General features: G+C 42.9%; 3 protein-coding genes across 3 annotated transcripts in view; 2 read left to right on the forward strand and 1 right to left on the reverse strand.

Annotated features, from left to right (window-relative positions):
- myo1ha (myosin IHa) overlaps positions 1-4,499 on the forward strand; it is a 40,458-nt gene extending 35,959 nt beyond the window's left edge. Inside the window, exons 31-34 of the mRNA XM_063193643.1 lie at positions 202-272; positions 919-1,016; positions 1,917-2,016; positions 4,286-4,499. Of these exons, the coding sequence (XP_063049713.1) occupies positions 202-272; positions 919-1,016; positions 1,917-2,016; positions 4,286-4,312 (296 nt within the window). The 3' untranslated portion in view covers positions 4,313-4,499. The remainder of the gene's footprint in view (positions 1-201; positions 273-918; positions 1,017-1,916; positions 2,017-4,285) is intronic.
- Positions 4,500-8,864: 4,365 nt separating this feature from the next.
- Positions 8,865-19,335, reverse strand: kctd10 (potassium channel tetramerization domain containing 10). Its single transcript, XM_063195064.1, has 7 exons — positions 19,258-19,335; positions 17,346-17,559; positions 16,807-16,976; positions 14,137-14,223; positions 13,918-13,970; positions 13,161-13,356; positions 8,865-12,377 (listed from the first exon to the last, which is right to left on the reverse strand). The coding sequence occupies exons 1-7, from the start codon at positions 19,258-19,260 to the stop codon at positions 12,159-12,161; spliced, it is 942 nt and encodes a 313-aa protein (XP_063051134.1). The 5' UTR covers positions 19,261-19,335; the 3' UTR covers positions 8,865-12,158.
- Positions 19,336-21,471: 2,136 nt separating this feature from the next.
- Positions 21,472-24,749, forward strand: part of sh2b3 (SH2B adaptor protein 3) — an 85,239-nt gene continuing 81,961 nt past the window's right edge. The window contains exon 1 of the mRNA XM_063193648.1: positions 21,472-21,555. The gene's annotated coding sequence lies outside the window, so the exon portion shown is untranslated. The remainder of the gene's footprint in view (positions 21,556-24,749) is intronic.

Here is a 24,749-nt window from a genome sequence, read left to right on the forward strand (position 1 = left end):
GGATGGACGGATGGATGGATGGATGGATGATGGATGTGTATGTATTTTTTTGCCAACTTACATTTCAGATATTGATATATGACCCCCTCCTGGCCCCTTTTAAACAAATTAACAGACACATTAACATTTGAAGGTCTGTTGTAAAATATGCAGATGTGTTTTCCGTGAAAGGAACACAAAACATCTTGTCTTGTGTGTCAGGTGTCACGTGTAGCAATCTGGGGGATTGCATCATGATATTCCACGTCAGCTGTGACGACCCCAAACAGAAGGTGAGTTTGTTTATTTATTTATTTGATTGCTCATTTATTTATTTAGTGGGTGAGCGCCCTCCTATAGGGTCTTCCCCTCAGAGTATCGGGTGGCAGATGATCGTTAGGAGGCTTTATGGGGTGTGACGAAGAGCCTCGTTAACAGATCTCGTTAGGTGGTGCCAGTGGTGGAACAATTACCCATGGAGCCCCAGGCGCCCCCCAGACGGCCTGCCGGGGTCACAGTAGGGCCCCCACCAAAAATACGTCCGGGCCCCTGTCCCTGGAGCAAATGCCCTGTTTGCCCTCTCTATAACTCCACCCCTGTGCATAGTGTATGTGTGCAGTGTGCTAGATTTACTGTACTTTGAAAAAAGTGGACTTCTCGCCCGCCAATGAATGATTTGCTGCTAAATAGTGTATAATGTTGAAGATATCTTTTGGACTCTCAGATATTTTAACTGCATTTGACTGGAGGCTGATTTAATGGCATATGTCCACCCTGTTTTGCTGTGCTATACTGTGCTGTGCTGTGTGTGTGTGTGTGTGTGTGTGTGTGTGTGTGTGTGTTTGTATGCGTGTGCACATGTTTGCGTGTGTGTAGCAAAGCGTGTCGTTCTTGAATGTAGATATACATCTCTAGTGTTACCATTTCTTTTCCCATCAGGGGGACATGATCATGGAGTGTGATCACCTGTTCGAGGCCCTGACCAAGCTGAGTGTCATCACCAACAAGCAGGACTCCATCAAAGTGCAGCAGGGCAGGTGAGAGGCACCAGCAGACACTGTACGAAGTACCAGCAAACACTGTACCAGCAAATAGTACAGGGGTGCATTTCTGGAAAGCGTAGTTGTTAGCCGTTAGCAACTTCGGTAGTTGCCAATGGGAAATTGCATTGCAACTGACAAAGTAGCTAACATAGTTAGCAACTAAGCTTTCCAGAAATGCACCCCTGTACTAATAGAGCGTATTTACTGTAATAATATAAGTCATCAACGTAGTGGTAGTAGTAACTTTATTGGCCCGTAAAAAAAATCTGTCCCGTAAATGGAGTGTGAGACATGAAATCATCCTCAATACAATCACATCCCAAAATCACATTGTTAAGAATTTCCCTCAAGACAACACATTTGTCCCAGTACATGAAAAAAGACATTGGACAGGGACATTCAGGACATGGGCAAATGTTAGCCATCAGCAGTCAACAGTCCCATTTTACCATAGCGTTTCCATAGCATAAGCCAGGTGGCTTTTCTGCCGGCATGTTTGGGGGAATGGTGTTAGTATTTTAGTATTTGCATGTGAAACTAATCTTCACAAAGTTATGCTGTAAATCAGTCTGCACATGTGTGATTCACATCCACGTGTCCCTCGTAGCCTCTTACTGCAGCTGGGGTCGCCGGCGACCCTATTCACTTGCTGAAAATGCTTAACTACATCATAGCAACATTGCTATGACATTACAGAGAGCCATAGTGCTGCGCTAAGTTAATATTTATGCTCTTTGCATAATGGGAAGGCTCAAAGTCCTCCATCATACACTGCATTCAGGTCCCTTACTGATCGACCGCCCTGTGTGTGTGTGTGTGTGTGTGTGTGTGTGTGTGTGTGTGTGTGTGTGTGTGTGTGTGTGTGTGTGTGTGTGTGTGTGTTGTCCTACACAGCATCAAGTTCGAGATGCAGGGAGGCAAAGAGGGCTTCGTGGACTTCAGCACGGGGCAGGAGCGCATGTGCTATAAGGAGAAGAATGGACACCTGATGGTGGTAAGTGGAGCAAAGGGGAGTAGAGTTGCCCCAGCAGGACTCGTACCCGTACCTTCTGCAGTACAATGCTGGGGCTCTGGCCGCTATACCAAAGGGCTAGGCTCTTTGACGTGACAGTAGAGCACACCTACAAACCCTAGTGATGGTCACCCCAGCACAGTAGGTAGAACTTATGCTTTGTAACAGTCTTATGAACATTAGTACTGTGATTCAGTGACTATCACTAGGGTTGTGCATTTGTTCTATCTCCATATTCTATCCAACAGCAAAGTTTAGTGATGATCGGAGGTGGATTCCGGATATAGTTGTAAGCAGAGGTGGAAAGAGTACTGAAATATTGTACTCAAGTACAAGTACTGTTACCCTGTTGAAAATGTACTCAAGTACGAGTAAATTTACCAGTCAAAAAATCTACTCAAGTAAAAAGTAAATAATTTAAAATGTACTTTGAGTAAAAGTAAAAAGTTACTTTTTAAACAATCAGCGTTTTCTGCCTCTACTGTGATGTGCAAGGGGTGCACTGGGTTAGAGGAAGAACAGTTAATGTTGATCTCCTCTGAGTTAAGTGAATCTCCATCGTCAGCCTCCATGTCAGCCATCATCGTTTGAGTGAGAATCGAGACAGGTTGCATGCGCCAACTCTTGGCGGCGCATGGGCACAAGGCTCAGCATCCTAAACTCGTTATCAGAACATGTTTTTTTCCGCCACTGTTTCAGAGGGGTTTTTACAGTTTTTCTCGATTGCCTACAAAACATTTTCGGAATCGGTCCTCGAATTCTCAAAACTCTACACACAAATCTCCAAACCTCACACACAACGGGCCAAACTCTTCACTACCTCTGAAAAATGCACGTCTTGTCTCAAAACAAAAACCTCATTTTGTCGTCAAATGACACACACAGACAGTCACTACAATAAATATTTGCAGACCCATTAAAACACTGTTGGCCACAGGATAAAACTAATATCTCCCAGTAACTTGGGCTTTTTTTGTTCTGGATTGCATGGATACTGTGACATAAGTTGGAAAAACTTCATTCCCACAACACACAAACAGAAACAGAAAGATTTTTATTTCTTTTTCACAAAAACAACACAAAGACCCCACTGCCTATTTGGCAGTACAAAAAACCTATTACATTACTGCATAGCCTATTGCTATGGAAAAAAAACACACACACACTCACATCTACTGTGCTTCATCCTGCCTTCTATTGTGGTCTGGCCACAGGACCTCATCCACATCACATGCAATAGTTTCCCTGGCCAGGCAACGAGGGAAATACCGTCTTGCATGGCGCATCCACCCAGAGAAGGCATCAACAGCAATATCACCACATGCCTCCTCGATTGAGTACACAGATGTGTGGCATTTAAAAAAAATGCAATAATTTATTGTAAAATATTGGGTAACCACATGAAAGTGATCTCTTGTATAACAGATTTTGGAGTTCAAAAACGGAAAAAATGTGTTTTCACACTGCATCCACTCATGTTTTCATCAATATCACATGCAATGTGTGTCCTTATGGGGTGATGATTTCAGATTGTAAACCGGTATGAAGAGAGTTTGCCCATGTGATGAGGAAGTGAACATAGTATGGCAGTTGATTGTAGTGTTGTGAATGACAGTGTGTTCCATGAGAAACCCAGTGTTTTTCTTTATGAAAATTGAGTGTAATCCAGAGAATTGTGTGTAATGGTGTGAAAAGAGTGTGTTTAAAAACTGGAATTTGAGTGTTAAGTAGGAATTGTGTTTAGTGTTCAGTGACATTGGTTAGGGGAGTTGGGAAATGGGTGAGATGTTCCGAGAATTGTGTGTGAAGTACCAGATCTTGTGTGGAGGCAATCGAGAAAAACTGTAAAAAAAATGTACTCGGTAACACTTGTGCTGTAAAATGTACCGAAGTACATTATTCGATAGAAAATGTACTTAAGTAAAAGTAAAATTACCAATTTTAAAAAGTAGTTTAAAAAGTACAAGTACACAGAAAAACTACTCAATTACAGTAACGCGAGTAAAGTAATTAGCTACTTTCCACCTCTGGTTGTAAGTTATTATATTACAGTATAGGATTCCACAGTGTGCACATGTTATGCTGTCAGTGACCCAATGGCCTTGGCAGAGGTTTGCACTCTCTGAGTGCTTGTAGTTCGATATAAAATATATTTTACTGAGAGCCGATTCAACATAATGAAATTGAATATACACACCTTTGTCCATGGTATACACAGGCAATGGTCTGTACTGTTTCTTTTAAACCTTAGGTCTCCCCTCGCATCAGAGCTCGGTGACCCAGGACTGTGGGCCGGATTCAGAACACGGCGCCTTCAAGTCCCAACATCCTTTGCCTTGCACTGTTTATAGGCTTGTTCGTGATGGCGCAAGCTGCGAAAACCTGCACAGCACGCATGCACAGTGCGAAATCACAATGCATTCTGGTTCAGAATTTCTTTTTTTTTAAGTATTCTTTTGGGGGCTTTTCAGTAGGCCCGGGTCGGTACATGTATTCGTATCGAACCGACCTCGGTACGGGGGTCACGGAACGATACGCGCATTGCCACGGAGAATACATTCGGTACGCTATGAAATTATTTATATGGGAAGCGCAGCAGCTGTTTGTGGCGCGTGAGAGAAGAGTTCCGCGCAAGCAAGCACTTTGCGTCGGAGTTCTTTAATGTGTATGGCAAGAACACATGTAACCACTGCATCTGTGCACTCCCGATTGGTTTTGCCATCCAAAACCCGCCTTCAAATTTGCTACGCAAAGGTAGACTTCATTATGCATTCGGCTTCATGCGAGCATGAATGGGGAGACAGGGATTTGAAAACCCACCTGCGTAATATGTCACTGAAGTAGTATTGAAGTAGTATAGTTTTCAGTTTATCATCACCTTGTGCCATGTCGAGCAGTTTGTGTACTGGTGTTTGACAGTTAAATAGCAGTTCAAAGTCTTTCTAAATCGATAGACTACGCTGCCGACAGCCTAATAACAGCGAATTTATCAGCTGCCGAGTGAACGCGACTACTTTTAAAACAAGCCTGCCAGCGCGATGGAAAACAAACAAAAACACGGTCTTACTGCTAACCAAGTTAGTCAGTTCAGCTGTATGTCGTTTCTTAATCTTGTGAAATAAATAACAGTTGTCTTACCTGACATTTAACAAGACACGGGGAAAGAATCCTCTGCCTGAAAAGTTTTAACTCCAATGTCGCGCGAGGGCATCCCCCCTGTCCTTGAAGCTGCTCTCAAAGGTGTTGTGCTATATAAACTATTTTGACCGAAAAATCGAGTAGAACCAAGTGATGGGCTACTTTTTTATTTGGTTCGTCATTGCAATGTAAATGTTAGCCGTGTTCCAAATGCAGGAATGTGCTCAGCTGTGACAGAAAGGGTAGGTCCTTAAAGCTATGTAAAGACTGTCCTTGAAGATCTATATAAGACTACCAAATAAGTAATTTGTCAAAACTACACTGACAACCAGTGTTTCTGGCCTTTTCAAGATGTGGAAGGTAATTCTATATAATGATTGTTGTTTTAATAGCATTTAATAGGCTTTTGATTGTGTGCAATAATAATAATAATAATAATAATGATAATAATATCCCAATAATAATAATAGTAGTCTAAAATATTTAAAGCACCTTTCAATAAAAGATACCCAAGGACAATGCTTAATACCAATAATTATAATAATAACAATAATACTAATAATTTTTTTTTTTTTACCCTGTACCGTAAAATATGTACCGTATGTACCGAAAATGTACCGTACCGTGGGGTCTGTACCGAGGTACGTACCGAACCGTGACTTTTCTGTACCGACCCAGGCCTAGTTTTCAGCCTTTATTGTTTTTTTTTTGAGAGACAGGATAGTGGAGTAGAGACAGGAAGTGAGCTGGGAGAGAGAGATGCGGAAGGACCAGCAAAGGACCCGGACCGGGAATCGAACTCGGGTCAGCCGAGTGGTAAACGTGTGCCCTACCAAATCAGCCACGGTAGGGCCGGTTCAGAATTTCTGATCAGGATGCATTGTGTGCATGTGCGCTGCGCAGAAATGCACAGCATGTGACATTTAAAACAGGCATATGTTCCAAACCTGCATGGACCTGGCTTAGGGGCCTATGGGAAGAACCCTGACATTCCTTTGAGAACCTTCAGTTCTTCTTGGGTCATTTCACGTGAAATCAGACACTTTGGGACCCGACCGACCCGGATTTCGATCATACTTGGTGTGCCTTTTCAGTAGCAAGGTAGCACCCCAGAACTGCATTGGTTTGAATCTGACACTAATATTAAGGGAGAAACAGACTAGGAAAGGTTCACATGTGAGGGTAGGACACTATACATTCAGCCTTGAATATATCAGTCAGTGTTAGTCACAAAAAGATGCCTGTGGTGTTGTTTGAAAGCTCTTTTCTGGCTCTACATATTACACAATCACCTTGGAATACAACTACTCTCAGAATATGAATTATGATAAATTGAAAAATTAAAAATTGAATATCTAAAAAACGTATGTTTTAAAATGGCCAGTTCCTTGTCCAAACGATGTACCATCATGAAGCTGAGAACCTGTTGAAAAGGTTTGAATCTGCAAGAACTATTCCAGGTACTCAAAAACTACACAGCTTCTGCCCATTGTCAATGGACACAGTGGAAGTTAGGCCATTTTCAGCATTCAGAGAAGGCAGAGTTGAAAGAGTGAGCTCAGTAAAGGAATGTGTTACATTTTCAAGCATCAAAGGGTATGTTGTAGCTGTATATGATGGCAACTGGTGGCTAGCATGTGCTGAGGAATGTATGCCGAGCACTGGAGAGGTGAAACTGAACTTCCTGCATCCTCAAGGGCCATCTCCATCCTTCACTTTTCCCTTCAGACCAGATAGACTTGTCATGGATCATCAGGATGTGCTTCTGGTAGTGGAACCTGTAACTGAAACGGGACGTACTTATACATTATCTACAAAAGACACAGCTGCTGCTTCAAATGCACTGGTAGAGTACAAAATGAGAGTGTAGCCATTGATTATCTCTTTAAAGTATGGTAAAGGGAAGATGGCACAGGTACACAGAGAAGGAATGTTCAAACATTCACATATCATCATTTGGTGTGTATAAATGGACATCTGCCTTAGTTTCTGAAACCTGGGACCATGGACACTGACCATTTTTGTTTTGTTTTTGTTTTGTCATGTGATGCTACTATGGTATTACCATATTATTAGTAAGTGGTCTGTATGACGCCATATTTGTGAGTCAAATTCTCTCTGAAATGAATAACAAACCGAACACCAGCATTTTAGGTGCTGCTCATGACATTGCCGGCTACGTATGGACAAGGAACTGGCCATTTTAAAATATAGGTTTTTTAGATATTCAATTTTTAATTTTTCAATTTATCATAATTCATATTCTGAGAGCAGTTGTATTCCAAGGTGATTGTGTAATATGTAGAGCCAGAAAAGAGCTTTCAAACAACACCACAGGCATCTTTTTGTGACTAACACTGACTGATATATTCAAGGCTGAATGTATAGTGTCCTACCCTCACATGTGAACCTTTCCTAGTCTGTTTCTCCCTTAATATTAGTGTCAGATTCAAACCAATGCAGTTCTGGGGTGCTACCTTGCTACTGAAAAGGCACACCAAGTATGATCGAAATCCGGGTCGGTCGGGTCCCAAAGTGTCTGATTTCACGTGAAATGACCCTCTTGAAGGTTCCTCAAAGTACCTTTGACTTCCTGGGTTGCCTGATAAACCTTCAAGAAAACTTCAAGGTTCTTCCAAGAACCAGTTTGTCACATACACAGTTGGTTCCTCAAAGAACGTTTAGGCGTTCATCCACAGTTGCAAACAGAAGACTGGGGATTTTTAATTTCTACAATGCCCAGGATGTACAGCACATTCCTTGATCAGGGTCCAAACCACTCTGATGTCAATACCAGAACATCTGATCTCATTGTATAGTTTCCTTTTTATATCAATTCAGAGCTTAACACACAGGCCTGTATGTCTGTGGTTGGGTGGCTGTAATCGTTATATATAAGGGCCATATGTACAAAAAGAGGTTTTATACGAAAAGACGAAAATAAACAAATGTTGCATACAACAATGAAAGTAATATGACACTCTTTATTGGTGGCATAACGTATAAATATATGCAAATCATTTTTTTTTGTAATTGTTCATATCTTCTGTACAAACATTTCTGGTCAAGAAAGTACGAATATACTCAAACAAAAAACAAACAACAAAAAAACCCAAAACAAAACAAAGAAAAAATGAAAGACAAATGCCTCTTCAAATGTAAGGACAAACTTGTGACAGACAACTTTAGCTGAGAGAAGCAACACCTCAAACTATGCATAAAGGCTACACTTTATTTTACTGTCTACGTAATTAAGATCACTGTAACGAAGTAACTGCACCTTAAGGTTAGGTATGCACTTTATAATGCAAATACATAATATTCCTTGTTGATACATGTAGTCACACAGTAAATTAACAGTAAAATAAAGTGTAACCGATATATATGAACATTTCAGTGTACTTTATGCCTGGTATGTGTTATCAGCAGAACAGAGCCTCGTAATAGCGACTGGTCTGGCCTGGTGTGTCTGTCAGTATGCAGAGAAGGTGCAGTGGGCGTTCCCCTTCCTCAGGCCGCTATAGTGACGTCTCCAGTTACAGGCTCCCTCGGCCTACCAGATCTATTACTCCATCATCCCCACATCAAACTGACTGACACCTTACACACATACCACACACACAGATGCGCTCACAAACAGATGAACACGCTCGCACACACGCACGCACAGCACGCACGCACAAACGCACGCTCGCACACACGCACGCACACGTCTCGGGTTTTAACCTCCAGCCGATCGCTTACCAATCTGAATCCGGGGGGAGAACAAGGTTAAATGATATTAATTAAACAAAATGTAGAACATGATCTGCTCTTAACTACACGAGGCCTCCCTCCTAGCATCAGTTGTCCACATCACGGATTATGACGTGTGTGTGTGTGTGTGTGTGTGTGTGTGTGTGTGTGTGTGTGTTGACAAATGTGACTCCCTTGCTGCAGTTAGTCATGACATTTTTGGGACTGTCTGCACAACACTGCTGCCCTCTATTGACCACTCCCTGAATTACGCGTTCAGGACACAGGACTGTGTATGTGTATGTATGTTTGAGGAGTCACATCATGATTCAATGTTGCTAGTATAGCTATGGACCTGTAAGACAGGAGTAAAATTTTTGAATTTTTGTGAATACTTGACCCCCCCACCCTCCAAAAACCCCCACAAACAAACAAAAACAAAGCAATAACAAAACAAAACAACACTCCTTCGAGAAATAAGCCTAGTTTTCACTCAGAAACCGCATACCGAAGAGAGGTGGTAAAACAAATGAACACTGTTGCCTACACTAGGATATGTGTAGCATTGTCTACTGCACTCCCCAACTCACTAATACATTCTGAAACTGTTAAGGAAATTAATTAAAAGTCATTTATTAATTTCCTTAACAGAAATCCAACACAGGACAGAACAAATTGAGACTTCATCGAGCACAAGCTCAAAGATGCAAACAAACACACACAGAGAAACAAACAAATACATTGCCAATCGAAACAAAAACAAAACATGCAAAATAGGCTAAAACAAACAAATCTGAAATAACGTCGAAGAGAAGACACAGTATTTTTGGGAGGCACAGCTAACAGTTTAGGCCCCTAGGGAGAGAACAAACGACAAACATCACAAATGGTCACTCTAGTCGATGACTACAACTTGAAATGGGCCAGCAGCAGACGATGGAATAAAGAGGCTACTTCAGGAGACAATCACTCACTCAGCTACGGTGGCTCAGAAGGGACACACAACAACTTGATACGGTCACTCCACAAGCCGAGCACGATGATGAATAATTGAAATGCTACTATACGAGAGTGAAAGTGAACTCGATTCAGCTCATGTTTTCTTGTTGGTGTCGTCCCTTTTGACCAGTGTGACCAGGACATTTGTTGGATGCTGTACATTTTTCTCTCTTGGGACTTGGTCCCCTCCATCACAGTTAGGTCGCATGCAACGATAGTGCAACACACATCCCGTCAACTGCACAGGAGTTTTTCAAAAGCGCTGTTGCTAACCAGTTAACAACTTAGTAGGCCGCCAATGGGAAATTGCACTGCAACCAAGTAAGTTAGTAACGACACGGTCAAGAAATGCACCCCTGATCAATAATCATGAGCAGTTATAAGTCCACCCAAAGTGCCAAAAGCTTTTTACAGCTCAAGACGACACAACTGAAGCGTCAACTCTTCTGCAACCCTGATGACTGTGTGTATGTGTGTGTGTGTGTGTGTGTGTGTGTATGTGTGTGTGTGTGTGTGCGGTAAACACCTTGATTACTGGGAGTTCAATTTTGTCTTTCTCAAATCATTTTTGGTAGATATAAACTGAATGCGTGTGCATGGGACCCATGTATCGTCAAAAAAAAACAGTACAATAGATCTCACATCTGAGAAGACAAAAAAAAAGAAAAACGAAAAAAGGAATGGGAATAAACCTACAGTGGTGGTTTGCATGTTTTCAGCACTTTACAGCAAAGTACAGTACTTGGTCCTCACTCTAGGAGGTGTTTCCCCGATGCCTCCAGCGCCCCAGCACGCAGTAACCACGGAGATGGCCCCGGGACAAAAGGCCTACTCGCCGCACAGCTGCCTTCAGGACAGCAATAGCACTTCAAAGCTAAAACTTCAACTAAAAATACTGTATACATGTGTTGTATAAAAAAATAATAGAGACAAAAAAACAGGCAAAGAAGAAGAGTGTGTGTGTGTGTGTGTGTGTGTGTGTGTGTATTTGTGAGCGAGCATGTGTGAGAAATAACAGAATTAAAGAAATAAATGGGCAGGACAGACAAGGGTGTGTGTGTGTGTGTGTGTGGTATGTGGGTGGGTGTTCCAGCTGAAGAGCTGGCGGTTGTAAGGCACAGGCGCAGAGGAAGTCAGAGGAGGGTGTAGACAAACTCACCAGGGGCTGGGCGTGAGTGTGTGATCGCGGGGGGTCAGCGAAAGAGAATGAGAGGAAGAGAGGGATACAAAGAGGGAGAAAGAGAAAGAGTAGAGAAGGGTCACTGGTGATGGGTGATGGTGGTGGGTGCCGCTCACAGCGGTCAGAGAAAGAGAATGAGAGGAAGAGAGGGATAGAGAGGGAGAGGAAGAGAGTGAAAGTCCTCACTGATGGTGGGAGATCCCTAGGGTCAGGAAGAGAGGAAGAGTGAGAGAATGAGAGCTAAAGGGAGAGGACTGGATTGAAGGGAAAGAGATGGCAAAGGGGTGGGGGTGGGGGGGTCTCTGATGACAATGGGTGTTCACAGTACAGGAGAGAAAGAGAGATGAGAGAGTTTGACAGAAATGGCGAGAAAGAGAGACAGAGAAAGAAAAAGAAAAAAGTCCTGGTCGTTTGATCATTTGATGTGTAAACGCCGCACCTCTTCTATGCCCTCGCTATCCTCGTCCAAGTGAGGGAGAAAGAGGGAAAGAGAGGAGGAGAGAGACTGATGGAGAGATAGATAGGTCTGCACTGGTGTGTGAGGTCATCTAGACGTTTGATGTGTATGTGCCGCACCCTCTTGATGCACTCTCTCTTCTAATCCTCATCCAGTGGGGGGAGAGAGAGAGAGAGAGAGAGAGAGAGAAAGACAGATAGTACTAGAGAGAATGAATAGATAGATCGATAGATAGACTAATAGAGAGAGTGATATGTCTCCACTGGTGGTGGTGGTGGTGAGAGCGGTCGTCTGGCCTCTTGATTTGTATGCGACGCACCATCTCCTCATCCTCATCCGGGTGGAGAGAAGGAGAGAGGGATACAAAGACAGAGAGAGAGAGAGAGAGAGAGAGAGAGAAAGAGGGATAGAGAGGGGAGGAGACGAAAGATGAAGGTCTTCTTCACTGTTGGTGTTGTGCACGGTCGTCTGGCCTCTTGATGTGTATGCGCCGCACCCTCTCGATGTGCTCCCTCTCCTCGTCCAGTGGGGAGAGAGAAAGAGCGAGAGAGATAGTGATAGAGTGATGAAGAGATAGATAGATAGAAAAGGATAGATGGAGAGAGGGATATGTCTTCACTGGTGGTGGTGTGTGCGGTCGTCTGGCCTCTTGATGTGTATGCGCCGCACCCTCTCGATGCGCTCCCGCTCCTCGTCCTCGTCCAGGTGGCTGGAGCGTCCAGCCGCGCCCCCGGTGGCCTCCAGCAGGGCGTTGTCCGGCCCCCTCCCGTCCTGCGACTCGTACAGCAGGATGTTCAGCGTCTCCTCATAGATGCGCGCCTCGGGGAACTCCACCTACACACACGGAATGATCACATACTACAGTGTTGTTATATATGCAGTCGTCACACACACACATACAGTGCTGCGCACACACACGCTTGCACACGCACACGCACACAGTTTCACCTAAAACACACACACACGCACTCAAAACACACACGCACCCAAAACACACACACACACACGTACGTACGCACGTGCGCGCACACACACGCACACGCACACGCACAGGAAACGCATGGGGGGTGGGGTCAGGACTGCAGCTTGAGATCAGATAGGCTATTTGACACAGTCAGAGAAAGACAGAGCACTTATTCATCAACTTCATTGCTCCTCAGAGAACAGACCTCACAAGGTGTGGAGAGCACGTATAACTTTATGATTTTTAAAAATTTGGACCCACTATTGAGCATTACAGGATTCAAATATTTCTTAGAAGTTACACATCAGGGATACAAAAAAACCATCGCCTACGCCACATAGCAAGGCTTCCCATCACAGCTGACACTTTGAAAGGCCTGCCATTCTTAACCCACTCACTGTCTGCTGATGGTTGTTAGCAGGGGCTAGTATTCGGGCATGACGTGCAGCGTAGAGTTGTTTATCCATATTTGCATGTGTGATACTGTTACCTTTGTGCGTGTGTGTATTTGTGCGTGTGTATATATCTCCACGTGTGTTTGTGTATGAATATCTGTACATGCATGTGTGAGTGTGCACATATATGAGCGAGTGTATGTATATCTTCACGTGTGTGTGTATGAATATCTGCATGTGTGTGTGTATTGCTGTCACCTTGGTCTGCTTCTTCTCGGTGGCGTAGACGATGGAGGTGCAGCAGACCTCGGCTATCTTGCGTCCCTGGCCGTAGAAGGACCAGCAGCAGATCTCATCCCCGATCACGTCCTTGATGAAAAGCACGCGGCCGTTGAAGCGCAGGGACAGCTTGTCAAACAGCTCGATGTTCTTCAGCATGTTGTCGTCAGAGTTGCTGTAGAGAAAATGAGGAATAACAAAATAATAGAATTAGAATAGACTTTATTGTCATGCCAGGATGACAATTGCCTTTGGTCTCACTGCATAAAAACATAAAAAGTAGTGCTTTAACGATATTGTACCAAACCGAGAAATCATGATACGTCCTTTCAAAAAACAATCACATGACTAGATGTGATAGTGCTTCTTCCAAGCTTCGAAAAGATACATTGGGGTGCATCAAAGACATTCATTCCATTGCATTGCATGGAGAGAAGGCAACCTGCCCCCCGTTCAATGCAAGATGCATGGGATGATGTTTGATTGGCGCCACCCGCAGGCAAGTCAACACTTAAAATGCACAAAAGCATAATTTTATCAATCATTTAAAAAAATAAATAAAATAAACAAATGTAATCTATGGATGCGAAGGCTATGTCTGGAATCCTATGAAGGCTGCTCAAAACCGGGGGAACGGCTGCAGATGATGATATATACACAAACTTTGCCGCCATTTTTCACAGCGGGACCCTATGGCAACGATGTAACTTTTTATATAGATGGCTCTAACTCTCACCTGGTGTAGGAGTATTTGTTGTTGCTCCTGTTGTACAACAGCTTCACGGTTGGCTGTAAACAAATAAGTGGAAGGGAAATAAAAACAAAAATAGATCTATAAATGTGAATTTACAAGTTAAAACAACTGTAATAAGCGCCAATTGTTGAATGAAAACATCTCAAGGGCCTGGAAAACCATTTCTAATTATTATTGTTATTTTCAATGTCTCCCACCAACCTTGTTGGAGGTAGCGATCAGTCTTTGTTCCTCCTTCGATGAGGTCACCAAGGGGACTTTGCAGGAGGGCTCGTATGCATCTTTGTTCTGAAAGAGGGAATTGGATAGTCTTTAAAGGTTTTTAAAAGAACACCTCGTCACAAAGGAACACAGGGATCACACTACACAAGTCTGCAGGGCAAAGAAGAAGAAAAAAAACAGGAGAACATGGTGTACAGTGGGGCTGTTTGTATTGCTATTACGCAAAAAAAAGTGTTTTGAAGATCATTTGAAACTAAGATGTTGGTGGTGTTGTCCTATGCTTGAATTATACTCTATACAGTTGTGCTCATATGTTTACATACCCCAGCAGAATAAACGCTTTCTTCGCGATTTCTCACAAAATATGAAGGATTACACAAAACCTTTTTTTTTCACTCATTGCTAGTGACTAGCTTAAGATATTTATTAGCAATATTCTGTGTTTACTCTTTCAAAAGCATGATCACAACCCCAACTACCCAAATGACCCTGTTCAAAAGTTTACATACCCTAGTTTCTAATGCTGAATATGGCCCTGTTTAACATCAGGGACCGCTCTAAATTGTTTGTGGTAGTTGTGGATAAGGCTCTTAATGTTCTCAGATGACAAAACAGCACATTCTTCCTGGCAGAATGGTTGTTTCCTATAATATTTTTGGATGTCTTGCTGGAACCTCACATTTGAGGTTTCCCCTGAATGGCTCAATGATGTTGAGATCAGGAGAGTGAGACGGTCGCTCAAAAACTTCATTTTATTCTTTCTGAAGCTAGTGACGGGTTGATTTGGCTTTCTGTGTTGAAATATTGTCATGTTGGCATGTCCAAACAATGGACCATGTGCAGTTTCAAGGCTGATGTGTGTCAAGTTTCCTACAGTATTTTTCACAGGGCAATGTATTCATCATTCTGCGAGTATGGATCAAAAGTATAATGCATTTGTAACTCAAATGTCCCCATGAAATCAGTGGTCCATGACCATGTTTCACAGAAGGGTATGGTGTAACTTTCATCATAGGCTCCATTGACTGTTCTCCAAATGGTACTGTTAATAGTGGCCAAAAAAAGTTCCATATTGATCTCATTTTTCCAAATGACTTTGTCACAGGCATTTTGATGCTTCTCACTGTGCTATTTGGTGTATCATATGCAAAATAACATGTTTGCATTTTTCTGGTAATGGCTTTCTCCTGGCAACCCCCAACAGCCCATCTTTCCTCAAGTGCCTCTTTCCTGTACAGTTTAAAACATTTTTTCATGTTGTCCTATATTTCACCTGAAGTTATTTTTTGGTTGTCCTATGTCTCCTGAACAATTTCCCTTGCAATGATCATTGCAATGCAATGATTCCCTTGCCCATTGGCTTGATTCCAACCAAACTCCTCATATTGCATTTCTGAATTGAAATTCCAACGGTGCCAACATGACAATATTTCGACACAGAAAGCCAAATCAACCCGTCATTAGCTTCAGAAAGAATAAAATGAAGGTTTTTGAGCGACCATCTCACTCTCCTGATCTCAACATCATTGAGCCACTCAGGGGAAACCTCAAATGTGAGGTTCCAGCAAGACACCCAAAGATATTATAGGAAACAACCATTCTGCCAGGAAGAATGTGCTGTTTTGTCATCTGAAAACATTAAGAGCCTTATCCACAACTACCACAAACAATTTAGAGCGGTCCCTGATGTTAAACAGGGCCATATTCAGCATCAGAAACTAAGGTATGTAAACTTTTGAACAGGGTCATTTGGGTAGTTTGGGTTGTGATCATGCTTTTGAAAGAGTAAACACAGAATATTGCTAATAAATATCTTAAGCCAGTCTCTAGCAATGAGTGAAAAAAAAGGTTTTGTGGAATCCTTAGTATTTTGTGAGAAATCGCAGAGAAAGCGTATATTCTGCTGGGGTATGTAAACATATGAGCACCACTGTATCACCAAAAACATTACGGTTAAGTACTCCTTTATGGTCGACATTGAATATGAACCGAGAACTATCTTGTTTACACTTTTATATACTCTCCAAAAATGTTACTACCAAAATCTTGAATTCATCAAACCTTTTCCATTTTTATTTTTTAAGAACTGTCTGTGGGTACATTTTATTAGCCTAACTCCTGTCCACGACCTGGGCTTGTGTCCTTGCGCTTCATGCCCTGCCTCCAAGTTGAAAACAATAACGTTTCCACACTGCCAGCTTTAGCCACAACAACACGACTGCAAATGAGAACATTACCTTTGCATTGCACTTTTGCATGATATTGAACTAAACGTACTATCGTCAATGACATCTTGCGGCATCATAGTGAGGCCACAAGCACAAGGGAGGATGGGAGTTAGGATATTGGAAAGGACCCTTTGTGTGTGCGTGCGTGCGTGTGTGTGTGTGTGTGTGTGTGTGTGTGTGTCTGTCTGTGTGTCTGTCTGTGTGTGTGTCTGTGTGTGTGTCTGTGTGTGTGTCTGTGTGTGTGTCTGTGTGTGTGTGTGTCTGTGTGTGTGTGTGTCTGTGTGTGTGTGTGTCTGTGTGTGTGTGTGTCTGTGTGTGTGTGTGTCTGTGTGTGTGTGCGTCTGTCTGTCTGTCTGTCTGTCTGTCTGTCTGTCTGTCTGTCTGTCTGTCTGTCTGTCTGTCTGTCTGTCTGTCTGTGTACCTGCAGTGCCGCCTGGCACTCATCCACCAGCCCCTGCACCAGGTAGTACTTGGCCTCGGCCAGCAGCTCCTCCGTCTCCCGCCGGTTATCCGGCAGAGGCACCACGCCGTCCCGCAGGTAGTTCAGGATGGTGCCGAAGTGCTTCCCACACCTGTCAATCAAAATCCAGCCTGGTGGACGACAAAGGAAGCGAATTTCTGTCAATTTCTGCCTTTTAGCATAGACACTGCACACACAACGCTCCTTTTACATCAGTTAGAACTTCCATTTGTCCACTGGCTCATCTTCGCTGTCGGTGAGCACCTCCAGGCGCCCTCTGAACATGGCCTTGAATGTGAACTTGAACACACACACACACACACACACACATGAACATGGCCTTGAGCATGCACATGCGCGCGCACACACACTGTCAGTAAGCACCTCCATTTGTCCATCCACACACACACACACACACACACACACACACACACACACACACACACACACACACACACACACACACACACACACACACACACACACACACACACACACACCTTCGCTGTCGGTGAGCACCTCCATGCGTCCACTGAACATGGCCTTGAGCATGGTGTCCTGCTTGGTCAGGGTCTGCATGGTGGTGTAGTAAAGAGCGCCCCCTACGTTCAGCTTGACGTACTTGGAGCTGGGGCTGGAGCCCTTGAAGGAGGTGGTCCGAGTACTAGCCGCCGGCACTGCGGAGCTCACCACGCTCTCTCCTGACATCTCTTCCTATTGGGCCAGGCGGAAAGGTAAAACAAAAACAGAACACGGTGAACACAACATGACATTGCCGATGGTAAACAATCCCTGGCTGCGCCACCCTGGCTGTGCACACACTGTTAAATCTCTGAATATTGATAACTGCTGTCGTTCCAAAAAATGAGCTCACGTGGTTGGCTGCTTAGCATCTTGCCCCTCCTCACAACACGAATGTTTGTAAACAAAAAACCTATGTATAGACCAGTGGTTTAAAATACTGGGGGTTGAAGAGGGAAGGCACTGCGGAGCTCACAACCTTCTCTCCAGCCATCTCTTCCTACGGGGTTAAGGCAGAGATTCTTTAAGTATATAGAGATATGCCAATGTAATAGGTTGCTATGGGCACCTAACATGACCAGGTTCCGGTCTGCCTAAAGGAGCGTGTCATAATACTCCTAGCATTGAATAGAACAGTCCTTAGGTCTGCCTAGGTCTGCTTAAAGGGGGATTTCCCCCCCTCCCCCTTGCAATAATAGAACCCGGAAACAATGGGCCAATGGAACCTCTCTCTACTCTCTCTGGTTAAGGCGTTTCCAAAAGAACATTAAATGTCAAGGTGGCAGGGGGCAGCCTGGCTCTTGCCAGATCTGTGCATTTCCACACACAGTTCCACGAGTGTAGAGCAAGGTGCAACCTCAAACTGGTGAGAGCCATATTGGGTGAGGTCTTTAAACGGACACCACAGAAAGCGTTTAAGCAGGGTTTTAAAGGGTTGTAAAGTAACTTTTGAATTTACATTAGCAACAAAATCTTCATATTATCAGGAGACCTTTAAGTGGGGGGCGTTTGCTGTTTAAGTAAGGAATAGACAGATGCGTTTATCCTTCACCCAACATACAGGTCGGCCTGACCTACTGACAGTATTACCAAAGAGGTATTGGATTCTACTGTACCTCCCTCTGTCTGACAGAGAAATGATCTCTTGTTACACCTGTTGTGATGCAGAGCTCATGGTGGTTACCCATACACCGAGTCCAAACTCCCTTAGAAGAATGGTGAAACGTCTACAAGATACTAAAAAGGAATCCAGTTCCTCACAACGTAGCTGTTTTGTGTTACCCGGAATTGGCAAATCATGAGAAACTGTAGACTACTCCCTCATAATGTCATGCGAGCAACACATCGAGACTTGGCATTTTGTAAATACTACACATGGGACATTTGTGTCATTTACTTTCATGGCTTGTAAAATATTTAAAGCATCATTATCATGACAACAACGCACAATATTACACCGTGGCAGTAACCAAGTAAGCAGAAATAAGCCGCTTGGTGTCACCAGCTTTAAGGAGTTCTCTGACTCTGAGGTGGTAGCTAGCCAAGCCAAGAATGACTACCTGCTACGAATCATCAAATCTGCTCTGATGTGGTAAAAAGTAACCAGATTACACGCTTGTTGGTGAGATCAGATTCAAAAGCAGTGGTCAAACCACTGTGGCAAATTCAACCTACTGTATTAGTTGGGCAGCTGTTAGTTGGATAGTTTGTTCACAATATTAGCATTCAGCTATGCATTTAACAAGTGGGTTGGGTAACATTACGTAGGCTATTGTTCGTGATGCAGATGTCAACTTTGAGTATAATAATGTGTATCCTAAATATATGAACGACTACACCATCCACATATTTGCCTAATAAAATCCGAAAGTACAAAATAGGAATACTCACCATAGAATCCCGCAGCACTTCCAAACCAAAGAATCAGACAGAAGAAACTTCCGGTGTTGGGTAGCCTCTTCTCTGACGTCATAAACCCACAGTCCAAATTCCGGTCCCTTGGTTGGTCTTAAAATAGTAAAAGTCCAAGTAGAGCACAGATTTCGTTCTGGGTGTATCCCCAATATTTTCCCCATCTTTATAGTGTGTAGAATTACCTAAACGCTGATATGACTACAGCACGATTCAGTACACTGTGTATTTTTTTTAAAAACTTTTAATTATTAATTAATTGCTATAATAGACAGATTGTCCAACTGAGCTCTGTAAATCAACTCTCTGCTGTTCATCTTTCAAGAGTGGGTTTCACACCGCATCGCTAAATTAAATAAGTTTACTGTGGATAGAAAGGCATATCAGTGATAAAGTTTTGTGGAAAGTCACAGGAAGGATATTATGAAAGGTTAAAATCCCAGACCAATTTCAGTCTGCAATCATTCTGGTTCACGTCAGCAGGTCACACATAAAGCACTGAAGTTCTTGTGAAATGAAGTGTGGAAAAAATGATTCTTTTTTTGTTCAGTTTAAGGGCAATGCACAATGCAACTTGCGCAGTAGTAACAGGTAAAGAGATGGCTAGCCTATTACGGTGACAATTAGGTTATAACAGAGGCTCTTCATTAAAGGCTTTGTCTAAACCACTGTTTTTCGATCTGGGGGGGGGGGGGGGAGGTGTTACAGATTAGGGCCCGACAGCACTGACAGGGCCCAGGAAGGATGCTGATAACATCATTTGTCATTTTGGGGGCCCAAAATTTGAATCTTTCATGGGGCCCACATTTTGTATCAGCGCCCCTGCCTATAGGCCTATGTTGATCTGAATGACATGTGTATTGACAGGAAATTATTTTCATTTATTTGGTCAGCAAAATATGTATAGTCACAGAGTGACTTGAAGTCTCACATAGACATGGCATGGCACATTTCAAAAGAGGTGACCCAACATCTGACATTTTATTCAATATATTAGGCCTAATAGGCCTACACTGCAAAGCTGCAGTGCCGCTCACTGTTGTTTTCATCATTATTATTATAGATTAAGTTATTATAAATAAGTAGGCCCGTGCAATATCCTAATGGCAGCAAAGTTGATAGGCCTAAGCCTAGATATGCAACTAACCATATAAATAGAATGGAAACATATTTCAACAGCGTTCATTTCAACCAATATCAACCAGGACTTGTGCCCTTCTCTGTTACACTGGTTCCATTTGGAAAACAAAACAAAACAAAACAAAAAACAGATTTGGATAGATTTTATTACTGCTGACCTATAGATTTCTGGATTAAAGGAAAAAGAAAAAAAAGCTGTTACCATGGCTATCCCCAGTTCACGTAAGAAGGATTAAATGCACAAGGTTGAATTTCACTTTGTCCAGGATCTGCTGTGAGCACACAGTGTACTGCGCACTAACCACAGTACACACTGTATACAGTGACACTGACTGCTGTGTGCATACTGTGCAGTGACTGACTTTCATTACATTACATGACCTTACATTATATTTACTTGGCCATATGGGGACACGTGGGACTCTCTGCTCAGTACAACTGGCACTCACATCATATAATGTGTTGAAGTCAGGGTGTGCTTTGTAGGGGGGGATTCTCAACGCATTAACTGAATTGATATTGATAAGTATATTGAATGATAAGTATCCCCCTTTCGTCTTAAAAAAAAAAATCACATCCCTGGAAACAGCACATGGAAGGCTCATGTGCAAAATAATTTAGTAGTAGCCTATATCAAAGCTATTAGAACAATTACAAAACCAATTACAAATAGTCAAATGATTTGAGGATTCAAGTATAAAGCTATAGACTACTGTATCTGCGTGGAATGGCACACAATATAGGAACATCCTTCCATATCAGACTCCTGACTTGCATGGGCAAACTTGGCTGACGTAGTAGACCTTAATAAAGCATCGCCTTCCTTTAGATTATAACTTTTAATGCACATGGGAATAGTTTTAAATCCTTTATTTTTTTGCACATTTTATAAATATAGGTTGTCAATTAGAATATATTTTACGAAGCAGGACATATGACATTGAAAGATGTAGAATTCAGGGTTGAAAGTGTGTGGCCACGCACGGTTTCCTGGGATGGGTTTGACTTTTATTTTGAAGCATTTCGCCTTCATGTCGTACCTCATTGCTGCACTTTTAGCGCTATTCGCAGTTCAGTCTGGTGTTGTTGCACACTTTTCAACATGAGAGAGAAATTAACGGGCATCTGGGCTTGCAGGTAACTTTATCATTTGCACTTCACCACATGCTTGTGGAAAACTTCAACTTTATTTACTGAAAGTAGTGGACGAGTGTTTTGCAAGTGGGTGTTTGTAACTTCAGAAAGACTGTCGTTGTATCCAGATAACGGAGAACTTGCGTGTGTTTGCGTTGGAAGGACGCTCGGGGTCCTGAGTTTTTTTTCTGAGGCTGACAGAGAAATACCAGCGCTCTCACAGGCACTGTGAGGGAAATAGTTCTAGATCACGATCGCGATGTCGCCCCCTGAAACTTTGCTCATGTCCGCGGAAGAACACTGCAGCGAAGAGTTCTGCTCGGAAAAAACGAACAACGTGGTATCCTCAAGTAATCGAAGAAATGACGCTGGCCTCTCGAGGGAAAAAAAGTTTAAATGGCTGTCAAGTTTACGAGCGATAGCTTGCTTACCGAAGTAGTTGAATTCATTTGTCTTGCTCAAGTTGTCTATTTAGTGTAAAGAGACACAATAATTTCATAATGACCACATAGAGCTGTTTACCAGGTTACTTCCATCAGTCTGAGCATCCTGTAACTGCTGCGTTCTGCCTGAGTGTTATGGCATCCAAGTTCACACGATATGGCTCGATGTTGAAGTATCATTCTTTTATCCATCGCATTATCTGCGTTTCCAGCAGCATACCCGTTTCAAAACCGTGGGGAAACGACAACAACAGGGATTATGAGGTTGTTTTCAATGCAATGTACTGTAGAGTGTAGGCTATATAACTAAGGGAGGGCCATTGAACAGCACCGTGGAGTTGGGCAATCTATTCACTGTACTAAAATACCTAAATAGTTCTAGTGGATCTCGAGACCTACCTGTCAATGTGTTATTCAGATTAGTACGTGGGAGTGCTGGTTTTTGATGTTGCTGTTGTTGGCCGTAGGCCTATGGACTTTTTTTTTGTACAGTGTCATTCTCCAACCTGTATGACCAACTATCTTGTTGAATACATTAACAGACATTTTTACATGTCTGTAAAAAATACTTTGAACTTTCACACTCCGTTGTGTCTAGTGTGACTATGAGTGAAGATTTGACCTCACCAGGTAGAGAGGTTACTGCATGTTTTTGCATGTGAGAGTGTGCATGCTCGCCTGTGCTTGATTTGTTGACACACAGCTTAAACCAGAGTCACAAATATTTGGGTTTGCAATGGAAAGAAAGAGCCTTTGTTCTGTTTGAGACCCACACTGAACATACTGAAAGTCATACACACAATAGTAAAGAAAAATGGCACAATGGCATCTGTAAAGAAAAAAGCCAGCCGTAGTATGGGCCTGCCCAAGCAGTTTTGAGAAATAGACCCCGGTATTCTACACTCTCCTATGGTGGTTGCTGTGTTTATTCTTGAAATAGCATCGGTCTGTGCTGTGTGCTTGGATGCTGTTTTGAAACTGTTTGTTCTAATGAGACTCCTTAGAGACGCATTAGGTCTTCTTCCTTCCTGCCGTCTTGTCTTCATGGACTGTTTTCCACTTCATTGGAGCCTTTAAGTTGATGTTTCACCCTGCCCTACCCTGTCTTTGCCTCAGCAGTGTGAAGAATGACGTCTGCTTTTTTTTTTAGCTCTCACTTTGCCTCAGTGTTGACAGTTCGTGTACAAGGCAAAGTATGAGTAAGAGAAAATATGGGTTCTTTGCAGTGAGGAAGAAAACTTGTGATGCTGCCGACGTACGTGCCTTTGAACACACAAGGCCTTTGCTTTTGCCTCTGATGCTAGGAGTTTGTGTACATACAAGGCAAACCATGAATAAGACCAATACAGTTTCTTTGCGTTAGAGGAAGAAAACGTGTGATTCTGCCGGCGACGTGCCTTTTGAACACACTGAAGACCTATTTTGTGGCCTGGCCTCCTGGCTCTTGAATTTCAGCTGAATTTGGTGGTGATGTTTTTGGAGGATTCGGAAGTTACTCATGCGTTCTGAAGAATTCGCACTTTGCCTAATCGGGTCATGCATTCCTTGTGGTGCAGGTTGTTTTGATCTCTCTCCAACTCTCTGGAAGGCTTTTCTGTACAGTAGAAGTGGTATCATTATTTGCTACAGAGAGAGAGAGAGAGAGAGAGAGAGAGAGAGAGAGAGAGAGAGAGAGAGAGAGAGAGAGAGAGAGAGGAAAACACCTGCAGACGAACAGGTGTAGCAAAGATTAGGTCACTGTGATTGATGAACTGGTTTTAAATCTTTAAAAAAAATGTAACTCAGAATATTGTAGCAAAAATACCCAAAATAAAAGTGATTTCAGTATCGTTACATTGTAACAACAGTGCTGTGATACTATTCTGTTGGAAATACTACGGCCTATAACTTATTGATGTTCTTATGTTATAATGATTATAAAATTGTAAAGGCAAATGATGAAGAGAGGAGGCATGTTCCATAATTGGCTGCCATTAAAAAAATCACTGCTAAGTGTGTAACTTACCCATTTCTCATGGATTCTTGCAGTTTTATCACATTGAAATCTGAATGCTATATTATTATTATTACTATTATAATTATTATTTTTATTAGTAGTAGTTAGTAGGTGTAGTAGTATTATTTCATTAATTGGCAAGAAGAGTCTGTTTTTCTTTCCGTTTATGAACAAATAAATCTCCCGTAAGCCAGTACCTCAAGGGAAACCCTGGTGAACGTATCTGGTGGCTTCAAAAGTTGTAGTATTATTTTGATAATTTGATATGCCTGAAGACCCTTCATGCTTGTGCTGGTGTTGCACATTGATAAATCAACCTCTGCTGTGAATGGCTACAGAATTGGCTGGGATCCCCAGAGTATCAGCGTGCACTTCGGTGATAGACAGTTGGGTGAGAGGGCTGGGGGTAGGGGTGCATGTTGGTCTGAGTGTCACGGCTGTGTTTGTGACCTGGGGCCAAGAGACATGTAGACATCCATTGGGAAAAGAGGCATGAGGTGAGTCATCTGGCCTGGATCCTCATCCCAAGTGTGTGTGTGTGGGCTGATGTGATAGCGAGCGGGGTGAGATCGTTTGGCTGGGGATGGGGAGGCATGTTGGGCCGTCATATCGTACCGGTGGTGTTTGTGAATGGGACCGGCGGCAGACATGCAAAAAGATGTGTGAGGCAGGGGACGGGGTGTCCATCCAGAGTGTCTGTCTGTGTGGGCTTGTGTGATAGATAGCGGGGTGAGTTAGTGTTGTCTGGGGAGAGGGAG

Source organism: Engraulis encrasicolus, chromosome 3, assembly GCF_034702125.1.
Source record: "Engraulis encrasicolus isolate BLACKSEA-1 chromosome 3, IST_EnEncr_1.0, whole genome shotgun sequence".
In the NCBI taxonomy this organism is placed as follows: Eukaryota; Metazoa; Chordata; class Actinopteri; order Clupeiformes; family Engraulidae; genus Engraulis; species Engraulis encrasicolus.

Excerpts from the sequence above, each read along its gene's own strand:
- kctd10 (XM_063195064.1), bottom strand. Across the intron at positions 16,977-17,345 it reads GGTGCTCACCGACAGCGAAG|GCTGGATTTTGATTGACAGG; the intron begins GTGTGTGTGTGT and ends GTCGTCCACCAG. Across the intron at positions 13,971-14,136 it reads TGATCGCTACCTCCAACAAG|CCAACCGTGAAGCTGTTGTA; the intron begins GTTGGTGGGAGA and ends ATTTGTTTACAG.